The sequence below is a fragment of the Pollicipes pollicipes genome, unplaced genomic scaffold, assembly GCF_011947565.3.
Source record: "Pollicipes pollicipes isolate AB1234 unplaced genomic scaffold, Ppol_2.1 Scaffold_3087;HRSCAF=3621_pilon_pilon_pilon, whole genome shotgun sequence".
Lineage (NCBI taxonomy): Eukaryota > Metazoa > Arthropoda > Thecostraca > Pollicipedomorpha > Pollicipedidae > Pollicipes > Pollicipes pollicipes.
The window spans coordinates 12,457,839-12,473,010 of record NW_023596225.1 but is presented as its reverse complement, the minus strand read 5'-3'; the positions used below and the strand labels follow the sequence as shown (position 1 = coordinate 12,473,010).

The 15,172-nt window shown below is 46.0% G+C and overlaps 1 protein-coding gene and 1 long non-coding RNA gene across 3 annotated transcripts; one reads left to right on the top strand and one right to left on the bottom strand.

The window, feature by feature from the left end:
* Positions 1-2,190: 2,190 nt before the first annotated feature.
* On the bottom strand, positions 2,191-9,234 carry LOC119090636 (uncharacterized). The gene is made up of 6 exons (XM_037213476.1): positions 8,921-9,234; positions 7,609-7,716; positions 6,987-7,168; positions 4,941-6,193; positions 4,387-4,649; positions 2,191-3,125 (listed from the first exon to the last, which is right to left on the bottom strand). The coding sequence occupies exons 4-6, from the start codon at positions 5,686-5,688 to the stop codon at positions 3,006-3,008; spliced, it is 1,131 nt and encodes a 376-aa protein (XP_037069371.1). The 5' UTR covers positions 5,689-6,193; positions 6,987-7,168; positions 7,609-7,716; positions 8,921-9,234; the 3' UTR covers positions 2,191-3,005.
* A 1,353-nt stretch (positions 9,235-10,587) lies between these two features.
* On the top strand, positions 10,588-14,535 carry LOC119090714 (uncharacterized). Of its 2 annotated transcripts, none has more exons than XR_005093293.1 (4): positions 10,588-10,675; positions 11,288-11,338; positions 12,049-12,292; positions 13,994-14,535. It is a non-coding gene; the product is annotated as an uncharacterized LOC119090714 (long non-coding RNA). The 2 variants fall into 2 exon arrangements; XR_005093294.1 differs by having other exon boundaries at positions 10,626-10,679.
* The last annotated feature ends 637 nt before the right edge of the window (positions 14,536-15,172 follow it).

Genomic DNA, 15,172 nt, shown 5'->3' with positions numbered 1-15,172 from the left:
ATAGCACCTAATAATACTTTTATCATGAGCCTTGTATACACCAGCAGCCTCATCACTTCCTTGCATTCCGCCCATCTAACTATAACTACATGATTTTGGCATGAGTCCGGCGTTGTGCAAGGCCAGCATGTTTGCCTTGTCCTTTTACTCCTTGTAATATTTTCTTGTTATACATGCTTTATTATTTGTGTAAACATATTTTTAGTGAAGCAGCCTGATGGCTGCAGCATGTTGCATGGCTGCGAAGGCAGAAGACGTGTTTGCATTTTTGCCACCTATATTTTGTGGATTACTAAAACAGACTGCAGCAGGTGATGTCACTTCTTGGTTGTGTTTTGCTGAATGACTTGTATGTTGCATCATGTGTTTTTGGTCAGTCACATGTCAGATGTGGAGTTAATACAATGATGCATGCTGCCCCGGCAATGCCAGAGGGCTATCACCAGCGACAATGCTGTTGCACCGCGATGGTTATGTCAGGGTTAGCTAGTAAGTGCATAGATAACCCTAAGCAATAAAAGCATTCTTGGTAGCTCAACTTTACCATCTTTGCCATAGAAATAGCAATGCGTTGGCAATCAATTCATAGCAATGTTACAGATTTACAAATTTTTGCATGCAACTCCACTCTCAGTCACGAATCATAAAGAAAATAGCTACCGTGCACATTGCATGATATTAATCTTAGGACTACAGCACCGCAAGCGAGGATAAATCGACAATACAGAAATGACATCCTCAACAGTCCTTGCCAGGTTCCGGTGAGAGATTCCTGGCGCTATAGGGCCGTCTTCACAACATATCATGCTTTGATAACAATAATCTGTCCTAAAAGCTGGTGATTACTACGGTGCGTATGTCAAACAGACCACCAAAGCTTCTGCTACGACCGAAATCAAGGCAAAAAATCCACAAACAAGCCATTTACTAATCCGCCACCCAACACAGCGCTCGCGACGATTATGACCGGTTGGCGTCGGGTTTCGTACTTTTTGAGGTATTCTTTAGGTCGCTGCCAGGTGCTGCCAGGTATTGCTGTCGTCATAAAACCATTCCATAACGCTCTCACACAATGACGTAACAGGACGCATTTCTACAAACTTCGAAATTTTGCTGCTCATGGTTGTCTTTGAACCCCAAAAACTTAACAATACTTACAAGTAATCTTTTCTCATCATATCTGACGCTTATCTCAAAATATTCAAGTGCGGAACATTCCCTTTAACCTTGAGAGTTCGTGTTTTAATTGTGACGAAAGTGCGAGTCCTGAGCTTCGATATGGCTTCTTGTGGCGGTACTTATACAGTAAACGAATAAATGCCAGGGTACCGCGCTTTTTTACCTTCACCTTTGACCTTGAAAGTTAGTTTTTAAGTGTGACGAAAGCAGGCATCACGAACATCAATTTTGTACCCATTTTATTGGACTTCCTCGATAAGCAAAGGAATGGATGAGGCAGTAGCCTGGCCAAGCGGTAACAACAACGTGCGAAACAAAGGAATGGTAGTGGCCAAATTTTTGATCCTCATTGGCCTGCAGAGGTCAAACCAGGTGACTCAGAAAAAGGGAATTGCAGGTCGTGAATAACTTATTAGGTTTGAACCAAGGAGGCTGCTGTTGGAGGTATGAACTGTACGCCGAATTCGAATACGGATACGACATTAGCTTGATGAACATCTTGCTTACAATGCATTAGGTAAAGCTGCCAACGCAAATGTTAACGTTTGTTTTTGAGCTGTAACACTCTTTTTACTGGCTCCGAGTATTGCAGCACATACTCCTTCCACTAAACACTTAAAGGACCTGGGTTATGTCACGCGGTTCCCAAATACAACGAATGGCTGTCTACGCACATCGAAAACTAAACGCTCAACACAGCTGTGAAAAACCCGTCACCTGCATCTTAAGGAATCGTGGCTGCTCTCCTCAGCCAGCAGCAATTCAGCAACAGCGTCTAAAGCAGTTGTTGCAGGCACTGCCTGACAGCAGTCATGTAGCAGCCCCGCCTCAGAAGTGGCGTGCAGCCCACAGCACCACTTCAGAAGTGGCGCGCAGCTCGCAGCCCCGCCTCAGAAGCGGCGGGCAGCCCACAGCACCGCCTCAGAAGCGGCGGGTAGCCCGCAGCAGGGGTCATGCGCAGCTCCCTGTGGGCCGCAGCAACTTCCAGATGCAGTCAGCTGCGCAGTCTGTAACCAACCGTTACCAGCAGCGTTGTGTATAAGCAACTAAAGGTAAGAAGCAGCTCAGTTTAACCAAGTTAAAATGGTAATGGTGGATGACATGCGAGAGGCAAGTCCATTGGTCATTGAAAACGTCACGTGACCACATAAGTTCACCAGCAGCGTGCATTGAGCATACCGTTTTCATTATCGCACCAGAAACCGAAGACATTTTGCATACTTCAGCAATAGGCATAAAGTCTGTTAGCACACATTGCCTGCCAATAATGGTATGCCACCTTGTAAACTGCACCATGAACTAATCACCCAGTAACACCGCTTCCGTCAGAACATGCCACGTAGCAGATTTGTAAACCCAGAAGAGTTACGAATTCATCACATCTCTCCAAACCTCTGTCAAACGTTATCAAGAACTCTTTAATGGACAAATAAGTCTCATTTTTGTGTCTCAATGTTCACATCTGTGCATTTCACCTATTTCAGTGAAATTCTTGATAAAAGTGGTAGTAGGGTGCGAAAACTAAGTTATGATAAGGATGATTTTTTTTGGTATTAGCTTTCTAAGAACATCTTCTTTGTGGTTCCCACATTTCTCTTGCTCTCAATACTCGTCAGTCATGTATCACATTTCTGAGACTCTTCATGTGATTAGTTCTTGCATTCCATATTCAATAAAATGACTTTTTTCTCTCTTCCATGTCTTCTATGCTGAACAAAAAATGCATCTTTCAGATTTGTTTTTATAAGGCTGCTGTAGACTGAACACCCTTCATCCCTCCTCAGTTATCCCTGGGCGTTGCAGGCTAAACTGCGATGCATCTTCATTTACTTCTTCTCCGCGTAAGCCCACTCCAGCGTTTTCTCTTGAGTCCTCCTTCCGTAGTTCAGTGGAGGAGCTCGACTTCTTATTTGACGTGGGATGATTGATGATGGAACGGGCGGGCCCTGTACAATAACACAAAGTTAAAATCATGCTATTAGTACGCATATCACCGTATCAACGTAACCTGCCAGAAACGTAATCTTGGATACCGCAGCTGTTTCTTGCCTAGTGCATCATCTCCATTACCACAAACTTGCTTTTGACTGCGCGTACGTTGCTGGGCACGTACACCAGCATTTTGCACGACAGATCTGGGTCAGTGAAACGTAGCTGGGGCACGCGGGGACTTGGTGTCACGCGACAAATACGGTACTCCGGCCTCTTCAAGCAACTCCTGACTATTGTGCGCATGATGGGCGCTGGGCAAGTGTGCCCAGGACAGCATATCTCTGTCCGAATGGCTCTCATGCAAAAACGAAATGAACTCATCTCCAGTGCACTTCTTACGGCTCACACTGACATCGTCAATGTTTTTTACGCGCAGTAAGAGACTGTTATATATCATGTCTCGTGTGCACGTGTACACGGCGCGAAACCAGAAGTTTTCTACGTTACTTGCTCTTTTACATTGGTTATTCTTCAGGTTAGGCACCATCCAACAAGTCAGCCAAGGGCTCAGAGCGTATGGATTTGGCAGAATATCGAGATATTCGTATCCTGTCATAGGTCCATGCCTTTGCATTCGTGGCGCTTACGTCGTGCCACCATAATGTGACATAAGTCTGTATGACAATGATCTGATGTGGACATTGTGCGGACGATTTGGATTGTTTCTTGTTTTGTGGTGAACTAGGATGCCTTCTTACGCTTTCGGTACCGAGACTTGGTTACTTCTAAGATCTTTGCTACGTGCGCCCTCGAGATCCCAACCCTTCCAGCTAGAATTCGTTATGATCTATCGCTTTCCGCTTGTAGTTCGAATGAGCTGCTGCTCTTATTTGATGCTCATTATGGCTATTTGATGGAGATATGCACTATCGAAAGCATTCCTCTGACTCCAGGGATTGCCAGCGTTCTACAAAGAGCCACTCTCGGAATCCCACAGGGTTCACAGAGTCTACGAATGCATGGTTTTAGCGATTTCGGATTCTCACGGTACAGTGTCGCGGCAATATCACGTGCACGCTCTGGGAATATTGGCTCCATGACTGCAAATGGATTTCGATTACTGGCGGCTTCCCGCCTTATTACAAAACCAAGCATGGGTGGAGCCCATGGGCCAACTGCCAATGGTGATACCCGCGACCTGTATGTACGTATATATATATATATATATATATATATATATATATATATATATATATAAAACGTGTTCACGCTCACCTGTACGCTACTCTTGTACCGGACCATATTCGGCCAGAGCTCTTCGAAGTCCACCTGTGCGACGGCCTCCGCTGTGTGGTGCACGTCCTTCTGACCCAGGGCTGCTACGGCTGACGCCATAGCATGTGGCTGGTCGACCGTGGCGCCGTACTCAGCACGATGCTCCCAGGATAGCAACTTAGTATTCTGCTGTGCCCGGCTATCTCTCCCAAGGACGTCGTAGTCATCATGCAGAGCAGCCAAACGTGTCTTGAAGGTCTCATCTGAAAGATAATAGATAGTCCAGTGAACACAAGGCCACGGGAAATAGTAGCGCGCGCGTGCACGCACCATGCGTGCATGCATGCTTGCATGCGTGGTGCGCATATATATATATATATATATATATATATATATATATATATATATATATACCACTAAACACTTCATACATTCAGTCACAAAGCACCGCGGAACGATGCACGCACGCTCAGCACAGTAAGTGGTCTGCTTGGGTGACCACTGATAAATGAATTTTTAGTATCAATACAAATAAACTTTGCAAGGCCACCGACCATTGAGAGAAGAGATGTCCTTCCATAGATCTTGCGCGACAGGCACCCTTCTTTCTCTTTTGAGACGGCCACGCAAAACCACGCACATGGTCTCGGAGTTCGTCCTGAACGCCTTCATGGTGTTGGCCGCGTGCGCAGCGAACCTGGTGTTAGACCACAACTTAGGTGTCACAGTTGTGGCACCATCCACCGCTGTATCCAAGAGTTCTTCCAGACCTCTGCCATGGCTAAATCTTCTGGTGATCCCTGTCATAGTGTCTATCGTCTCGTCCACCCACAGACACGCAGTTCCAGCTCGAGCGTCTTGCTCCGCCAAGTTTATAAGATGGCTTGCATCCCACACAGCAGGCATTGAAGCTACCTCATCTTGTCCATCTTTGTCCGCGCAGTTAAGAGCGTTTGTCAGTCTTTGAAGGACTGACGCATGGTGGTACTGGCCGTCGGCTGCGAAGAAAGCTACTCTTTGGGCTGATTCAATCCCCACGGTGGCCAGGGTAGCTTTCAGCTCTTGGGCGAGTGATTCACCATCATGGTCTTTCACCACCGGGGAACCGATCACGAGGCTCTGCACGAGATTCTCCTCTGGTGCGTCGGAAACGACCGTGATGATGACCGTGATGTCTACCGTGTGCCGATTCAACGCCACCTTGTCCACAACAAGTGCGACGCACGGCTGAGATGAAACATGCCTTCGTATCATTCCCATCATCTCCTCATAGAAGGCATCACGAGCCTTGTTCATGAACATTGCGCTGTGGTTTTTACCTTCACATTTGCCTCACTGGCATGAAGTAAGGCGATGAGGTCCTCAAACTTTTCACGCGGCAACGATTTTTTATCTGTAGTACGCCGCGCGCAGCACACGATGGGCGACGGATTCACGTTCGCCCGAGCGAGCAGCCTCTTTGCCCTCCGCTTCTCTGGCCAGCGCCTCGGTCTTCTTGTGTTGCGAGGACATGAAATGTCCCTTGACGGCCACTCTAAAGACTTGAACATGGGCATGGGATCACTGCGCGGAAATTCGGAACCGAGATTGAAATCATATGCGAAGACTCCAGTTCGGCGAGCGTCACTTTCATGGGGCTCTGAAGTACAGATATCACAGAAAATAATATTTCTCCTTGGTGAAGCCACCAGATGCTGCCCAGAAGCGCTTTGAAGGCTGGAAGTGCCTCTGCCGGAGCGCAAATCACGTCTGCCACTGGGTCGGGACAACATGCGTTGTCGACCACATCCGGTCTTCTGTGGTGGCTCTGCAAGAGAAAGATGGGATGTATGGATATTTTCTCACAAACCCTCCGGTATTGAGACTGACATAACAACTGAGCCTTGAAACAATACCTCAATAAAGGTGCAACATCGTTTTTTTCATGATGCACGCAATGTACTGCCTCCTCAACGGGCACGTACCGACGCGAAGTAGCGTTAACTAATGCCAACAACACTGCGTATTGTTACGAGGTTAAGTACCCGCTTCCCCCGACGCGAGGTAGCGTTAACTAATGCCAACAACACTGCGTATTGTTACGAGGTTAAGTACCCGCTTCCCCCGACGCGAGGTAGCGTTAGCTAATGCCAACATCACTGCGTATTGTTACGAGGTTAAGTACCCGCTTCCCCCGACGCGAGGTAGCGTTAACTAATGCCAACAACACTGCGTATTGTTACGGGGTTAAGTACCCGCTTCCCCCGACGCGAGGTAGCGTTAACTAATGCCAACAACACTGCGTATTGTTACGAGGTTAAGTACCCGCTTCCCCCGACGCGAGGTAGCGTTAATTAATGCCAACAACACTGCGTATTGTTACGAGGTTAAGTACCCGCTTCCCGTTCTTCTATTTCCATCGTGACAAAGAAAATAATATTGCTATCATTCGACATCCACGTTTTGCTCATTGGAATCAAAATATCGTGTCATTCGGAGCGTCATACACTCACACTGTTTGAATGACCCAATTGACTTCACCTATTTCCACCATCTCTGATCTACGAGCTCAGCTGCATCTCTTCTTTGATGAATTCAACATCAGTGGCCAACTAACGTACCTGTGCTTTCCTGAACAAAGTTTGATGAGCTCTCAGAGGAGGACTGCAGAGAAGCTGGCTCTGATGTGACAAAATCTTGGGCTCTGCTCCAAGCATATTTCGCGTTTTGTGGAGAACAGTATGGTGATGTGCCGCATAGAACTGAATAATCAGATCTGTGCGCTTTAACCAAACACAACCGACTGTGGAAAAGGCAGATTAATGGCAAAACATCAGGAACATCAGAATTTACCCACAAAAATGCCCTACCTTCTTGGAAACACCCAAACTGTTAATGGGAATTGGCATCCCCATTCAATATCAACATCTAAGCACTGCATGATAAATAAAACAACAAGTATTTCAAGACAATAATTTTGTAATATCAAAAGATATGAACAGTGGTAGACATACTTTTATTGAGACCAAAATGGATATGAAATATTCTGAGCATGAAGACACATAATGAGGCAGTAACATTTTGGCCAGAGTAGAGTATTGTTACATGACTGACAACCCAACTTGACTTTCAGCCGTCACACCATCAAATCCATGTCCATGCAGGGGCCATTTTAAGATCAACAGTAAGGACATGCTACATTTCAAATGTCACAAATCCAACCAATGCAGCTCATCTTAGTACCTGCAGTTTTCTGACTGGAGTTTGGTGGGTACTCAGACAAGGGATGCAGAGATGCTGATTCAGGAGTGGCATCATCGTAAGCTCTGCTCACTGTGCAGCTTGCAGTTCCTGGAAAACGGCACGACAGTTAACTTGATAAAAAGGCATTACAAGACATCACACACCTTGGACACAGCACCATTGTTATAGGAAAATACAGGTGAGGTACATATCATACCATGAAACACAAATATTGCCTGATGAAACTGGTGGTGTATATTACAAAACAGCTTGATTTTGAATGGATGTTGTCACTTCCCCACTCAATATCATTACCTAAGCACTTGTTAAAGGATGATGAAATATTGATCTGGCAAGCAATGGGAAAGCTGGTGGTAACTGTAACTGAGGGTAGCATCTGATAAATTTGAATGAATACGATTCGTGACGAAAATGAGTCCCTAGGAACATTGCCATCAACCGGCTGCTAAGTGTAATGTAACAATACTGTGATTGTAATATGTGTTATGCAATGCACAGCTTGCCAGGAAACCCTAAACCACCATTCAATGCCGATCTTGAAATTTGTCTGAAATTTTTGCCATTTTAATAACATTTTGCACTGAATAAAAAGAGACCCGTCATTTACCATCAATATCCAACCACCACAAACAGCGTATTTGAAAATTTCACCTCCAGTCTGGTCTGCAGAAACTGATGACAGAGCCAGACTGGCTGAACTGCTCGGCCTCTCAAAAGTGTTGATGCCTTGTTCTCTGTCATCTGTGCCACTGTTCATTTCTGTGGAAAATTATGGCCAATCTATTTTACAACCCTTAGCAAACCTTTCAAGCAAAAAATTGGAATGAACAGAAACTGTTATTGGCAAAGTACCTGCAAGTAGACAGGCTAACATCACTGTAAAAACAACAAAATATCACTGACTACATGCAAAGTGACAAGCATGCCTCTCAGCTGAGGAGCATGATTCATTAAAAAACAATTAATTTTTCTCGTTTTTGGGGGTCAGTTCGGCTCTTCCTCACTTGTTCTTTGTTTTATATCATGCATACTAATTTTAGTGAATGGTGGTAACCACACCAAGCTGAAGATAATTGTGCATTAAACTGCACATACAAACTAGGAAGTCACGATTTGTTACACTGTGTCTTCTGCCACCAAATCAGTGATTCTAGATGATTTCATTCACTGTGTTTGATAGGTATGGAAGTGTATTTAGTCATGCCTATCTACCTTTGGTAAATACTATTAAACATTACGTACTGTGCGGAATGGGCAGTCGTACTGACGTAGATTCAATTTAAACTCTTACCTTGGAGCCAAGATTCCCACCTTCCACCTGCACCAAAACTTCAATTCTTAAGGACAATGGTAAACCTTTGTGCTTAGCGTTCATGTGCCGTTTCAAGTTTCTTCTTTCCCCATTAAAATCACGGTTCACGTGCCCACAGCGCATTTTCATACGTGATGGATGTTTATCCGTGCCTGGCAACTGAAAAATAGGCAAAGCTTCAACGCAAAAGACCCAAGGCTATAAAGAGACAAGCGCAAATGTTCTCACCTAGCGAAAAGTGCAATGTATATTTGTTAAAACACCCAAAACTACGCGTAACCAGCATGCACGTAGTGAATGTTCCCCCCCACAACAGATCGCAACGCCGGCCAATGTGACACCAACACGTGTCACATGTAGCGTCAGATATATAATGCGTCGAATGGCGCTGAAAAAAGGACTGCTCAGGGAGACAAGCGGTAAATGTTAAGATTACTCGGAAACCTGAGCAAGACAGACCCTTATAGAAATTAACTCTGTCTCGCCGGGTGATACCTTCTGGCCACCAGTCTCTTTACTGACAAGGAAAAGAATACTAAATTCAACGTCGTCGTGTATGATGCCATTATTGTCGTCCATAACTCCAGGGCAAAAATGTTTTATCGTTGAAAAATGGAAAATTGACTTGGCGAGAACACAGTTACAGTCTGTGCGGGTGGCTCCTGGGCAGTTTGATCGTCATATTTTCTGTCTCCCGCCCTGGTAGTCAAGTGGGCATTTTTTTTTCACGCATGGGCGTTGGCCACTGCAGCTAGCACCGAGTGGTGCCCGTGGAGTGGAGTGGAGTGGAGCCTGGCGCCTGAGAACAGCCATCGTGAAATAATGCTGCCGAGTCTTTGAAAACAACTCTTACTGCTAAGAAACTAATTAGCGGCACGCATCCATTTTGGACAATTCTGAACTTTTCTTCTAAGCAGATTTTTAGCGACAGCAATGCGAAAATAGAGATTCTACTTACGTCCGTCAAGTTGGCACCACATTCACATTCAGATTCAGGTCCATATTCGGGATTCAGCGGACTCCTCAAATTGCCCTGAAACTTTGCACACAGATGCAGTTTAACCTCCTGAACACAATGAACACAAAACCTCGGACCAGTACTCCCTGTTACCGGAGATATATCAATATCAAAGGTCACAATAAAGAAGGCGGACTCTTTCAATTCTTTCTAAATTCCGCGTGCTAGTAGATATTGACCATCTGATTACGATAAATACAAAACGTTGGACCGGTGCACCGTATCAAAAAAGTTATAGCTGTTATAATGTCAAGGTCGCGAATGCAGCACGCATTGCATTTTATCATGCTTAACTCAGTTTCATATTCAAAATTCAACGGACTGCTCAAATTGGCATGGAACTTTGCACACAGATGCAGTTGGATCTCCTGAGCACAGTGAGCACAAAATCTCGGACCAGTACGCCCTATTACCGGATATATCACGATATGAAAGATGACAATAAAAAGTGCGGACTCCTTCAATCTTTTCTGAAATCCGTGTGTTGATACATATTAGTCTTATGATCACGATGCACACCAAACTTTGAACCGGTACGCTGCATAAAAAAGTTATAGGTCTTTCTACTTCAAGGCCACTCGCAGCGGACGTCAACGTTGGGCTTCCATCGTTGTTGTGCCGCAGAATGCCGAACTCCACAGGGACCTCGCGTTGCGAAGAACTGTTTAGGCGCAGTCATTGTTCGTGGCAGGGGTGGGCAGGGGAAGTGGACAAAAGTGGGTATGCTCAGCGTTGAGTTGTGCTTTCATGGTGTTCATCTTGTGATAACCACAACGGCTGGTTAGTGGTCGCATTTGATCGTATCAGGGAAGCCACCCGACCCGGGCGACCCTAAGCAATTGCGGTGCTCGTCTGGCGCTTGGTGCACTGTCCACTCAGACAGGGTGCCGACAATTAAGTGGTTAACGCGTTTGCGTGTACTGGCTAACGCGTCTGTGTTAACCACGTCGTCTCCAGTGGTTAACACAAGCGCGTTAACCACTGCACTCCTGGGAAACCCGAGGTACATGGCTCCACTCTCCGGGCACCCGCCCTCCAAGCCAGGGTGTGATACTGGGGACATCACATGCCCCCAGTATCGACATCATATGCCCCCAGTATCGACATCACATGCCCCCAGTATCGACATCACATGCCCCCAGTATCGACATCATATGCCCCCAGTATCGACATCACATGCCCCCATTCACTGTATGTAGTCAAGTTTCCTTAAAAAGTTCACAGCTTAAAAATGGATAAGTGTTGGAAACAGACAGATAATAATATATTTTTTAACATGTTAAGTGATAACTTCTGGGCCCCATTTGCACTGCCACCTCTCATTTCAGTGTATTTGTGATGCCATCACCAAATTAGAGACAGCAATTATCATGGAGCAGGTAAGCTTGAGGTGTATTGTTAGACTGGTTCACAAGGGACAGTGTTTTGGGGGAAATTGCTACTGTCCATTTTCAATATGACATTGTACATGCCTAGGTAGTGGGATATCTGGTGATCTAGCTGGCCTTCCATGCTTTTGTTGGTCACTGATCGATCTCTCTTTGTACTGTGTTGCGATTGATCTACTTTGTTGCTGTGATTTCAAGTGTAATGCTTTGCTCAGACTTTTGTCCTGTTGTATTTGTACCTTTGTTCCATATGTCGTTTTTTTGTTGGCTTATTTTCATGATGTGCTGTTCTCTGTCTAGTTTACTTTTCTGCAGCCTCCCTGCTCCTGAAGTGTGTGTGTGCACTCTGCTCTCAGGTGCATGGTCCTAGACATCAATCAGATTGCATGCAAGTGTTCAACAACAACCATCGTAAATGAGATTGCAAGCTGTTTGTTGTGATGCATCTACTTTCCAGCCTTTCTTATATCTCCGAAGTATCTCTTGTTTTTGCTGTAATGCTCATTCAACTGATGCCTTGAGTGATAGTAAAAACATCTACATTAAGTTGTCATCTGTCCAGCCTGCCTATCATGCATGGCTTTGGCACTGTCTTCTGTCCCCCGTACTGAACACTAAACACAGATTACTTGCCATCACTTGTGCTACAGTGTTGTGACCAGGTTTTGTTCACCAGTGATGGTGCTGATCTGTCCTTTCAGGCAGTATTGAAGGTCAAGAAGGCTGGGTTTGGTCCACATCATCACACTTTTTGGTCATTTGTCAAACCTGAACTCATCTGCATGGCCCGCAATCAGAGAGAGCGCAGAGCAGCATCCCATCAGGCTGATGCCTTATGCCACAAGTTTGCTTTGAGTGAACCATTCAAAAGTTATGGTGATGTTAAGATGCCCACTGTTATGGAAGTGTATGGCATGCCAGCTAATTCAATATGGATCATAAATGGTGGGTTCATTTAAAATGGCTGGGCTCTGTCCTCTTAGAGTTGCACACCTGTGTGCATGCCTTCTATGCAGCTCTGAACTAGATGATGCTGCTGTTATGCACTGCCTAACTTGATTGAAGTCACGTGTCCTGCTACTGCTAGTGCTGCCAATCAGTTGGCACTATCTGTGCACAGTGTTTTGTGTGATTTACATGTGATTCTTTGCATAGGCACGCGCACCAGTAAATATTTATCCATGCCAGGAAACTGTGAAAGTAATTTATGCCACCACTTCACCTACTCTGTTGAGTTCTTTATTTTGGCTTGCGTTAAGTCATGTGGTTGATGATGAAAGGTCCCTGTGTCTCAAAACATGCACTGGCCATCATCCACTACATTTACAACCTATTGACACCTTGGCGATGGGAAGCCAGCATAATGCATGGGTCTTGTAGTTGTGTCCCTTTAAATTGAGGACATCTTTCACATTAGGATGGTTGTCATGCATAGCCCTTTATTCAATGACGCAGGGATGGAGCACGCATGCATGCCCGGTTTTGAAATAAGCACATATTAGCTTTGCATAAATCAGGACATCCTGCCCAATTTTGAAACCACTCTATACCATAAATCTGTACTGCGAAAGGTCTGCCCCATGTGAAAATCAGGGGCACTGCTACTCAAACCATGGTTAGAAATTGAAACATCTTTTTATTGTGTAAGCGTTCTCCCTCACGTGGCGACGATGTGGACGATGTTTTCAATATCATTGGTAGTAGAAAGTAGTCAGTGCATCAGTAAAAGGGTAGTAAGCATGCAGGCTGGGATCAGAAAAGTTTCATGCTACGCCTTTAAAGGGGCGAAATGACTCCCCTGGAAATCCCATTCATTAAGTTTCCATGCACCATTCACAATTTGTGCGTGATTTCCTTCATAATCCTCAAATTTGTACCTCCGCTTCAACGCACAGGAGTGGGCGCGTTGTGTTTTCTTGGGCGTTTGACACGCTGTTTCTCCTGAGATCGACAGACGATGAGTGCATCCATGACATGCTTTTGTTTGTAATGACATGTCCTTATTTCCGCAGCATGAATTCACCCCCCATAGGCTGTCCATGTTCGGTTCTAATGAACCAGTTCGAACGGTGTGGGCGCGAAATGACCATTATAGTCGACGCCCCCAAAACATCAATAAACAACAAAGCTTTGAACGGTCGGCGAGGGGGGATTTCGTACAAATGACCTGAACCGTGCCTCGTTCGGACTTCTGTGCTTTGATGTGGCACTCGACGCGCCAAAAGTCCGTAGTATAACTACCATTACTGCTCTCCATGAAGATTATACTACTGGTACATCTCCAGTGACATATTCTGTAATGCTATTATGGATTTCTTGTTTGCCTGGACAGTGTTTGCCAACGATGAACTTACTGTGCGGCTTGCCTTTTTTACCCCGGTGTCTTGAGTTCCAGCTGTTCTCCACCGATTTCCGAACGTCATGACGTGAACTGTTAAAGTGGTGTCCTGGATGCTATCTGCAACCTACCTCCGTGACGTTCAACCTGCCCCCATGGCCTGCAGCCTGTCCCGGTGACCCGTAACCTAATCCAGGGATTAGAAACGTGGCCTGTGATGCGCAGCCTGACCAATGAACTACAACCGGACCCCATGATCTGCCAACTAACCAATATACTGTAACCTCAAATCCTGTGACCTGTTCCAGCTGCGTCCGAACTTGTAACAGTTTTATCGACCCTGGTGGTGGCCTACAACTCCCTCACGTCTTCTTGGTCTTCTTGAGCAGACTGCAAGCCGAGGACACGACAAACCGGACAGCTTGGCAACCAGCTCGTTCGCTGGCCCACTCAGGCCTGGCCACTGCCCGCTAAGGCCGTCCTGCTGACCTGAATCAGGATGGGTCCACGGCGGGGTTAGCGGCCGCGCTCTCAACCACTGGTTTTCAAGCGTACGGCAACAGTGGATAGTAGTCGACGAGCTGCTTCCTGCGTGCGGGAGGTAATTAATGCTACAAAAACGGCGCCTCGTAGGCAGCGGCAGCGTGTGACAACGTACGTTAATGCGGGTGGCTTGCTTGAATGTTCTCGGTTATATACTGTGCGCGGCTTATACTATCTCGTTACCGGAATGTACGCAAACATGAAGCTATAAACAAGCGCCTTATAGTGCTTTCGTGACGAAACTGGGCACAGGATATGCCCAGCTGTTTTGTTCTGCTGTTCGGCGTTATAAACCTTCTTGAAGGCGTCTTTCTTTTCATGTGCGAGACGTGATTTTCATGTATTCAGAATCTGCGATGCTCAGGCTACAGCTGCTGTCCTGGGACATCTCTCATCGCCTGCACTGAGCGAATGCAGACGTACACGTTGGAGCCACATATCGGTCCCCTTTTGTGCATAGGGCAGTAGTTCCTCCTCCCCATGCCCTCCCACCTTCCCACATATGCACACACGACGTGCTGTCACTTATCCTCGGGCTTCGGGCTAGTCATTCGACCAACGGGTCCGAAGTCCCTCCCGTCTGACGGAGTATGCCAACCAAAATAAAGCAAAAGGACAGGTTTATTTTCAACATCGGACTTTGTCTATCACGGAACGTCACACTCCGAGACTGAGTGAATATAATGTCGATGGCGATCACATTTGGTATCGTATAACGGGAAAACCGCAGCGGCGGTCCTCCCTACCTCTATTGCCGCTTTAGTGGCTCGGGCATAGGTATCGCGACACTTGGCGTGCCAGTGTCCTGCCTTCTGCGAATTCCATTATTTCACGTTGACAACACCACATAAATCTCACGAGACAAACCTGTGTCGTTTCGTGCGGTGCCTTATAACCATCATTAATGACTTGCAGCGACAGACATTAAGCTACCAACCTGACGA

What these genes read in the sequence shown, in the direction of transcription:
- LOC119090636 (XM_037213476.1), bottom strand. Translation starts at nt 5,688, where the DNA reads ATGTTCATGAACAAGGCTCGTGATGCCTTCTATGAGGAGATGATGGGA. An exon ending in GGACATCTCTTCTCTCAATG is followed by an intron (nt 4,650 to 4,940) that starts GTCGGTGGCCTT and finishes ATTATCTTTCAG; the next exon opens with ATGAGACCTTCAAGACACGT. An exon ending in GGTACAAGAGTAGCGTACAG is followed by an intron (nt 3,126 to 4,386) that starts GTGAGCGTGAAC and finishes GTTATTGTACAG; the next exon opens with GGCCCGCCCGTTCCATCATC.